The sequence below is a fragment of the Babylonia areolata genome, chromosome 19 (genome assembly GCF_041734735.1).
Source record: "Babylonia areolata isolate BAREFJ2019XMU chromosome 19, ASM4173473v1, whole genome shotgun sequence".
Taxonomy (NCBI): Eukaryota; Metazoa; Mollusca; class Gastropoda; order Neogastropoda; family Buccinidae; genus Babylonia; species Babylonia areolata.
The window spans coordinates 4729363-4739362 of NC_134894.1; the positions used below are offsets into that span (position 1 = coordinate 4729363).

The 10000-nt window shown below is 42.7% G+C and overlaps 1 protein-coding gene across 1 annotated transcript in view; it reads left to right on the forward strand.

Annotated features, from left to right (window-relative positions):
* LOC143293396 (glutathione S-transferase P-like) overlaps positions 1 to 10000 on the forward strand; it is a 13597-nt gene that overhangs the window by 3479 nt on the left and 118 nt on the right. The window contains exons 4-5 of the mRNA XM_076604216.1: positions 213 to 366; positions 7620 to 10000. The exon at positions 7620 to 10000 is cut by the window's right edge and continues 118 nt beyond it. Of these exons, the coding sequence (XP_076460331.1) occupies positions 213 to 366; positions 7620 to 7833 (368 nt within the window). The 3' untranslated portion in view covers positions 7834 to 10000. The remainder of the gene's footprint in view (positions 1 to 212; positions 367 to 7619) is intronic.

Consider the following 10000-nt stretch of genomic DNA (forward strand, 5'->3'; position numbering starts at 1 on the left):
CATTTCCTGGTACAACCAATCACTGGAGAAACTGAGCAACATTTGACATTCGTGCAACTGGTTATTTGTACAGTACACACCGGCATTGAGCTGGTCGCTTTGAATGGATCTTTCGCAATTAGGCCTAACTACCCTATAAAAAAAAAATTCCATGTAATCATTCTTTCCCACTTCCCACTGATTTTACATCTTCAGCCTCCCTCTCCTTCCAGGTCGTCTGTCTTTCCACGGCAAGAAATGGACAGCATCTTACTTGGACCAGGTGGAGGAGACCAAACCATACCAGGAGTTTTTTGTCAAGGATCGTATGCCCAAGTTTTTGCAGCACTTTGAAAAGGCCCTAGCAGCTAACAAGGGAGGTCGTGGGTGAGTACATCGTGGTGTGTGTGTGTGTGTGTATGTTTGTATGGGTGGGTGGGTTGGGAAGGGGGTGGAGGGGGGTATGTGTGTGTGTGTGTATTTGTGTGGGAGTGTGGGTTGGTGTGTGTGTGTGTGTGTCACGTAGAGGGTAGTGTGAGTTTGTATGTGTGTGTGTGTGCGCGCGCGCGTATGCCGGTGTGTGTGTGTATGTCAGTATGTGTGTAGTGGGATTAGGAGAGGTAAGAATGGAGAAATAGGGTGTTTTGAGCTCACTTGCGTGCTTGCACGTGCGTGTTTATCCAGGAGAGAAAGAGTGACAAAGAGAGAGAGAGAGAGTCTGTGTTCACCTTAAGTCGTCAGTGTCGGATGCACAGTTACGACCGATTTTGATAATTTTTTTGGTGTTACCGATCTTACTTTAAGGGCGACAACTCATGACTGCCAGATAACTCAGACAAGTTCCTTCCCTTAGACCGTTGTTCGTTCATTTTGTAGTTGTTTGGGGTGGTTTTGAACTTCACGGAACCTCGTGGTTTTCAACATGGCGACATCAAGGCGAAATCAATGCGTGCGGAACAAAATAGTGGTTGAAGCACTTGAACTGATTCATGAAATCGGGTCTGATGATGAAGATGATATTGCTGGATTGTTCGACGATGCAGGTGATGAAGTTTCGGACCCTGATTCCGACTATATTCCTGATGAAATCGACGATTTGGCCGACACTGACGACGACGAAAGCGGAATGACCGGTCGGCAAAACTCGACACCAACACGTGCGCAAGTTGCAGCGGCTGATTCTCCAACCAATGGAGAAGAACCTGAGAAGATGGAAGAAGATGAGTACAATCTGTTTGACGATCATGGAGGTCCAGATTATATGTATGACTGGAGTAGAAATTTGTCAAATTTTCCACTGAATCCACCCTTCTGTTTGACACCAGGACTACAAGGCCCCCTCAAATTGCCGCCTTGGAAGGACTGCAAACCATTTGATTTTTACAGTCTGTTCATCGATAAAAGCATGTTAAAACATATGAAAACAGAGGCAAACCGTTATGCTGCAAATAACATCCAGCAGCTACAGCAAAGAGTTCAGCTTTCCCCACGGTCACAATTCAGCACCTGGAAGCCAGTGACACTGAATGAAATCAGAAAATTTCTGGCTATCCTCATCCACATGGGGATAGTAAAGAAGCCGAAGATAGTGGACTACTGGTCTGCTAATCCGGTTATGAAGACCGGATTTGCCTCCAAGCTGCTGAAACGGGACAGATTCAGAGCCATCCTGTCGTTCTTCCACCTGAACGACAACTCTACATTCCTGGAGCGAAACCATCCTGATCATGATCCACTCCACAAGCTGAGACCATTGATTGACCACCTTGTGCATGTAAGTTATTTCTTTTTTGTGTGTTTATTTTGAATGTGTATGTGTGTGTGATTTATATGATTAAATGTGACCCTCCACCACGGAATGAGTCGCTTTGCACCAGAGGTTGATTTTTAGTTATTGGTATATCATAAATCTGCAATAAAAGAGCTTTACAGCACCAAAAAAAAAAAAAAAAAAAAAAGTTGGGAAACCGGATGATTCTGTCTTGAAATCTGTGAAAAGTATTGTGATTTGAGGTTCTAAAGTCGTGAAAGTAAAGAACCGAGAAATCAAGGCCAAAAAGTTTTGGAACAAGTTCATAGCAACCACATACTTCTGAGCAAGATATGTTCATGAAATTTGACACACATATACTTAGAGGCAATATCCACTATTGCACAAAGTTTGAAAGAAAACTATTGAGTGTACTTGAAGTTGATTTTATTCAAAGAAGAATTTTCTTATCTTTTTGGAAAGAATTGCGACTGAGGGGTAAGTATACTTACTTTTTAATCAGCTCAACATGATTAAAAACCTTCCAGTTTTAAGATTAGTTTAGTTGTGGTGGTGTTTGTGGTCCAATTGCTATGAAACTTTTGCATTGTATAGTATCTGTACTAAAATTTATGCCAGATTAAAGGGGAAAAAATGCTAAATCATGATGCCGAATCATGTAATTGTTGTAATTCAATGTGCTCACTGGCTTACTGTGCTTGTGATATTAATATTAAATCCATGCAACAAGCACAACAAAATAACAAAAAAGATCCATTCAAAAAACTGCTTACACAAAGGGACTTTGTCATGCACCATCACGTGCCTTTTATCCCAGCATAGCATCAAATAAAATACACTTCATAATCCAAATGAACATTTCAAACACAGAGGTTACACTTCATCTGCAAAGAAAACCTACTTGCTAAACCCATACTTCACATAATAAAGACACACATCTTCATCAAACAAACAGTCTGCTAAAAAATGTGCAGATATGTGGCACAGGTAATCAGTTCTTGTGGTACAAAGTGTTAGTCGTCAGGGTGGATGGCGTTGATGTTGAACCTTCTTCCTCCACTCTTTTTTCTCCACCGGTGGTGTCAGTATGTTCCAAAAATGCATGGTTTATCCTGAAACAGTTTGTTATGTAATATTACGTCTTAATCCCTTTTCATTTTCCTTGTTTTGAAGTATTTTCTATATGTTCCGAAGTTTATTCATTAATGCTAATAATGTTAGATTAAATATCAAACATTAATTTCTGTACACAGCTTTCATTCTTTACACAGAACTTTACAAAATGCTTTACTTCTAGTTCTAAGTAGTTTATCAGAAAATAAAAATAATACACTTTTATATAATTATTTCTTTCATAACATAATCAAATACAGCAGTTTACTGATAATAAAAGTATGAAATAGTGATTATTAATGCTGTATCACTATGAGTGTCACTAGTGTGCATATATCAATGTGCATGACATGCTGCAATGCATCAGTGGCATGTCAAGCACATGCACACTGATATCATCAATGTAAATGTCTATGCAAAACTTTACAATTCCATACATCATACATGTACATCTATCTTAGTATCTATACAATACCATACCATACACGTGGCGCGCATGCCAGACCATCGGCTGCCCAAAAGGCTTTTCTATGGCGAGCTGTAACAAGGGAAGAGATCACACGGAGGTCAGAAGAAGCGCTTCAGAGATACTCTGAAAGTCTCTCTGAAAGCGTTTGATATCAACCCTGACTCCTGGGAGGAATCTGCAGTGGACCGTGACAAATGGCGTGCTGCTGTGCACAAAGGCGCCAAGTTGTGCGAGGCCAACAGGACTGCTGCAGCTGTTCAGAAGAGGCAGGCCAGAAAGTCACGGGCAAACAAGCTCCCTGACAATGGTATGCCTGTCTTTGTCTGCCCCAACTGTCAGCGAACATTTCGTGCGCAGATTGGATTATTCAGCCATCTGCGCATTCATAGATAGATTCATGAGCATCCTCCCCCCCACCCCACCACCACCCTCCCCCCATCCCCCAGCTGGATGACAACGATGGTCATCATCGATCTCGATGGACACACACCACCACTGTACGCCTGCGAAACTTGGACAGTGTACCAACGACATGCCAAGAGGCTGAACCACTTCCACACAACATGCCTCAGGAAGCTACTGAACATCAAGTGGCAAGACAGGACCCCAGATACAGAGGTGCTCGCTAAAGCCACCCTTCCCAGCATCTTCACCATCCTGATGCAGTCCCAGCTTCGCTGGGCTGAACACGTGGCGCGCATGCCAGACCATCGGCTGCCCAAAAGGCTCTTCTATGGCGAGCTGCAACAAGGGAAGAGATCACACGGAGGTCAGAAGAAGCGCTTCAGAGATACTCTGAAAGTCTCTCTGAAAGCGTTTTATATCAACCCTGACTCCTGGGAGGAATCTGCAGTGGACCGTGACAAATGGCGCGCTGCTGTGCACAAAGGCGCCAAGTTGTGCGAGGCCAACAGGACTGCTGCAGCTGTTCAGAAGAGGCAGGCCAGAAAGTCACGGGCAAACAAGCTCCCTGACAATGATATGCCTGTCTTTGCCTGCCCCAACTGTCAGCGAACATTTCGTGCGCAGATTGGACTATTCAGCCATCTGCGCATTCACAGATAGATTCATGAGCATCCTCCCCCCCACCCCACCACCACCCTCCCCCCATCCCCCAGCTGGATGACAACGATGGTCATCATCGATCTCGATGGACACACCACCTATACAAAGTTTGTAAAAAGAAAATAAGTTTGCACATTTCATGGTAAATTTATACAATAAATCATAGTACATTTTATTTAACAGTTGAACACAAAATCACTCACTCATAGTCATATATGTCATCCCCATGCTCAGTTACATGTAATGGTTAAACTGTGAAAGGACTCTGTGTGTGTGTGTGTGTGTGTGTGTGTGTGTGTGTGTGTGTGTGACATATTGTGTGAGTGTGTGACACACATTGTTAGTGTGTGTGTGTATGTGTGTATGTGTGTGTGTGTGTGTGTGTGTGTGTGAGTGAATGACATGTATACACATTGACATTGTGTGTGTGTGTGTGTGTGTGTGTGTGTGTGTGTGTGTGTGCGTGAATTTCTTTTAATTTACACTCTGTTATTTGTTAATTTCCTCAGATTCACTTTATTCTTTTAATTATTTTTGTTCTACATGTCAAACAGTGAATTTTTGTACCAATGTACAGACAATAAATCAATCTTGGGTCAATCATTGTTTGATAGATTATTATCATTTGATTATACCATCATTACATTTTAATATTTGTCAATGTGGCTAAAATGAGAATGCTTACCTTCAGACACTTCAGCTATATCCAGTCCCCAGTCAATCTGTTTGTATTTTGCTTGTGTGAACTGTGAGAAACACAGTTCTCTCACTTCACTTAGTGCAGCAAGTCAGTTTCACTCGTACCCATGTCAGTCACACCACTGATGGCACCTGGCGCATGTTGATTTCGGCAATTACAGGCTAAGGCTTCCAACATTTCTATATCTAGTGCAAATGTTGATTCGTCATCTACATCAAAATTAATATTATTCTTGCTGAAAGCTGAACGACGATCCAGCGTCGCCTTCATATTCACTGAGATCGATTTCATGACCATCAGCCGAGTTGGAATGGTCAGTTCCATCAGTGAAGTACTGGGTTAGAAACTCACAAATGTTGTCTTGTTCACTGAATGGCAAAATGTTTGCAACGCAAGCGTATCTTGTCAGGAAATTGCTAAGTCTCTGTTGAAATGCGTGCTTCCGTGTTTATTTCAGCCAGTGTGCTGAATGGCTGGTTTCGTCACGCGGTCTCTCTCGGCCAATGACAGAGGGGGTTTCCTTCATAGTGACGCATTGTTTACAGAGTGTGTCCTTACTTTGAAAGCGACGATTGATTAGTGAGGGCAAGCTTGTCAAAGTTGATTGATTTTGCGCAGTCATAGGCGATCAAAATGATGGGTTATGTATTTTAAGCTCACTTTTGAGGCAAAAGAAAACACAGTTATGCCTAGATACTTCAACATGAGATAAAAGAAAGCCTAAAGTTTACTATGAAGTCAAAAATCTGAAAATCGACAACCTGACCCCCCACCCGCCTAAAATCGCTGCTTGCGGCAAAGTTGGTCAGGTGCAAAGCGACTCATTACATGATGGAGGGTCACATTTATTCTTCCCCACTTGTTAATTATTATCAGCTCAAATTATAGCAAATGTTTGTAGATAGTTGTGGTATTAGTTGAAGTAGTAGTGATGGTTTGCTGTGTCATACATATTGTGATTGTCCACAATAGTAAAAACTGTTTGCATGTTTCAGCTCTTCAAGACGGTGTACATACCAGAGGAGAATATTTGCATCGATGAGGCCCTATGCCCCTGGAGAGGCCAGTCATCTTTCCGGGTCTACATGAAGGACAAGCCGGTCAAGTGGGGCATCAAGCTGTATGAGCTGTGTGAGAGCTCCTCGGGGTATGTGTGGAACCTTGAGGTGTACTGCCACAAGCCAGGTCTCAGCAACCGCCCCCACGACGTGGTCTTCAGGCTCCTGGACCAACTGCAAGACTGCGGCTATGTCCTTTATGTGGACAATTACTATTGCACACCCACCTTGGCCCACAGTCTCACTGCTGTCAACACTGGATGTGTAGGCACTGTGCGGGCTAACCGGGTGGGCATGCCGAAGGATTTGGTGACTGGAGCCTTCGCCCGCGGCCAGATGGACTACAGGAGACTGAACCAGGTGATGGTCATTAGGTGGAAGGACAAGAGGGATGTGCATATGATAACCACTCAGCACATCCCTGAACTAACCAAAGTACAATCACGGTCAGAGTGCAAAAGAAAGCCCACAGCTGTTGTCGACTATATTGGAAACATGGCTGGTGTTGACCGCAGTGACCAGATGATATCGTACATGCCAATGCACCGGAAGACCATCAAATGGTGGAAGAAGCTGGCCTTCCACTTTTTGACCCTCACCATGATTCAGTCTCACTGCCTGTACAACAAGCTGCAGAGGAGTCTGGGGAAAAAACAGCTGTCACTGGAAGAATTTGCCATTTCTGTGTGCTATGACCTCGCCAGTCTTCCAGTTGAGGATGATGAGGAGCTGAATGGTGCTGCTGCCCCGGTCAACGAGGAAGTCAACCGCCTCGACTGCAAGCACCAACACTTTATGGAAGATACAGGCTACAGGCACTGTGTTGTGTGCTACGCCAAGGAGAAGGCAAGAGGAGCCACCAGAGAGCACCTGAAGAACAGGGTGCAGCGCACCAAGTTTCAGTGTAGACAGTGCCAGAAAGCCCTGTGTGCTGTGCCCTGTTTTGAAATCTACCATACAAAATATGATTTCCGCAAGTAACACAGTCACTGAAGTGTCTACAGTGCGTGCATTGTGTAAAAAATGTGTATAATTATAAAAGTAAAACTATATGTGGTGTTCTTTTCTTATGAGTGTACGGTCCAGCGAATATTTTTCAGTGTGTTTTTCAGGATCGCAAGCAGCAGTCAGTTTTTTGTGTGTGTTTTTTTTCCCGATATCTTCTAATTAAATCTTTTTTTTTATGTAGTATGTATAAAAATTTGATAAATGCTATCATTAGCACATCAAACCAAGAGTACAGGAGTGTGACTGAACCAGTGAAGGAGATTTCAGAGCATGAAGAAGTGGATTACCTGTGTTCAAAGATTTTTTTGTTTTCCTGCCAATGTGTATCATATTGGATTACCTATATCATCAAAACCATGTGGTTCCTTCACTTAACAATAAAAATATTTTTTTTAAAAACACAAACACACACACACACAGAACACTTTCCAATGTTTTATTTTTCCTGTGGGGCAGATTCATGGTGGGGGACAGCGTGACTTACGTGGATCTGGCTGTGCTGCACGTGCTCCGAGCGACACAGAGTCAGTTCCCAGAGGCCTGGGAGGCCCAGAAGACCTCCATCCCCTTACTGGTCGCCTTCAAGGACCGCATGTCGGAGAGGCCTCGCCTCAAGGCCTATTTCGCTTCCAGCCGGTGCCTGCCCTTTTCGGGCAACAGCATGATGTGACATGATTGACTCGAACAACCGGTTTCACGTGCCGGATTTTTTTTTTTTCTTCACTTGCCTGTATTCTGACTTTTCAATTGTCAGACAAAAAAAAAAAAAAAAATCCATTTTCTTTTGAAATAGTTCCATAATATAGCAGGACTGGCAATCTTGGTTCCAAAATGGTTCCATCTATGTTTTGTTGCCCTTTTTGTTGTTGTCTTCGAATTATTATATTAAGTCTTTACTTCAATTATTTATTCTATTTTTCAGACCCCTCTCGAATAAATATATCTGCTGGTGTGAAAATTGTTGAACGATAGAGTCTTGATGGTTTGGTCCGCATTGGGATATATATTGATAAAAAAGCTGGCCAGTAGAACAAATGATTAACAAATATTAGAGTTGTAACTCTCTCCATTCACAAGGTACACAACTTCAAGTCAATGTTGTAAATACTACCAATTCAGCTAGCGCACAGGTAAACAAAAGCTACATTGGAACAAACCCAGACACTGCCTCAACAAGAAGGAAAAGGAAGTGCCAGGCTTGTCCTTAAAATACCGATTATTTGACATGTGTAGTCAGCAGCAATGACAGGATTGAAGGGCTTTTGAGTTTGACAGTCTTGAATAAAAGCTGATTTGTGTTTACACATTCCCTCTGTCATTGCTGCTGTGTGCACAAGTCAAATGAGCAGTATAAGGTTAAGCCTGGCACTACCGTTTTTGAGGAAGTGTCTGGGTTTGTTCCAATGTACTTCATCATCATACACCCCCCCTCTCTCTCTCTCTCTCTCCTTGAGCAGTCAAGAACTGTCATGACCCAATGGCATTTGAAAGAGTACTTGCTGCTTTGTTTGACGGTTTATTGTAGTGTTACAACGTCAATGGAATGATTGCACAAACCAGTTTATGAATAAAGGGTAACGGCCCGACTGACTTTTGCTTTGTCGAAAAGATGAGACAATGAGTCTGTCAAGCACGTCCAGTTTGAACTAACTCAGGTCCTAGAGCAGACACACTGAACTCTTCTAGTTGTATAACTCAGGTCCTAGAGCAGACACACTGAACTCTTCTAGTTGTATAACTCAGGTCCTAGAGCAGACACACTGAACTCTTCTAGTTGTATAACTCCGGTCAAAGAGCAGGCACACTGAACTCTTCTAGTTGTATAACTCAGGTCAAAGAGCAGACACACTGGACTCTTCTAGTTGTATAACTCAGGTCCTAGAGCAGACACACTGAACTCTTCTAGTTGTATAACTCAGGTCAAAGAGCAGACACATTGGACTCTTCTAGTTGTATAACTCAGGTCAAAGAGCAGACACACTGAACTCTTCTAGTTGTATAACTCAGGTCAAAGAGCAGGCACATTGGACTCTTCTAGTTGTATAACTCAGGTCAAAGAGCAGACACACTGAACTCTTCTAGTTGTATAACTCAGGTCCTAGAGTAGACACACTGAACTCTTCTAGTTGTATAACTCAGGTCAAAGAGCAGACACACTGAACTCTTCTAGTTGTATAACTCAGGTCAAAGAGCAGACACATTGGACTCTTCTAGTTGTATAACTCAGGTCAAAGAGCAGACACACTGAACTCTTCTAGTTGTATAACTCAGGTCCTAGAGTAGACACACTGAACTCTTCTAGTTGTATAACTCAGGTCAAAGAGCAGACACATTGGACTCTTCTAGTTGTATAACTCAGGTCCTAGAGCAGACACATTGGAACTCTTCTAGTTGTATAACTCAGGTCAAAGAGCAGACACACTGGACTCTTCTAGTTGTATAACTCAGGTCCTAGAGCAGGCACACTGAACTCTTCTAGTTGTATAAAATTACTACTTAGTCTATTGAGAGGCCGTATTACGGTATACCTCTCTTAAAACTCAGAGCTTCAGCTTTTTCACTGCAGGTCTAGTAGTTACATAATACAGGGTAGAGAGATATGGTTCACTGAATCAATGGCCTTTTTTTTTTCGTCGTTTTCTTTTGGGTTTTTTGTTATGCTTGCTTTTAATCCTTAATGCAGTTGAGCTTTGGTAAAATCGATGGATGAATAAAGCAGTGAGATGTAGCACTAGTGCAGTACATGGTGTAGAGAAGGGGATGGTGTGGGTTGGGATTGCATTGAAAGAAAGCCACTGAAAGACGGCATGTATTTGATGAATGTGAGATGCAGACTG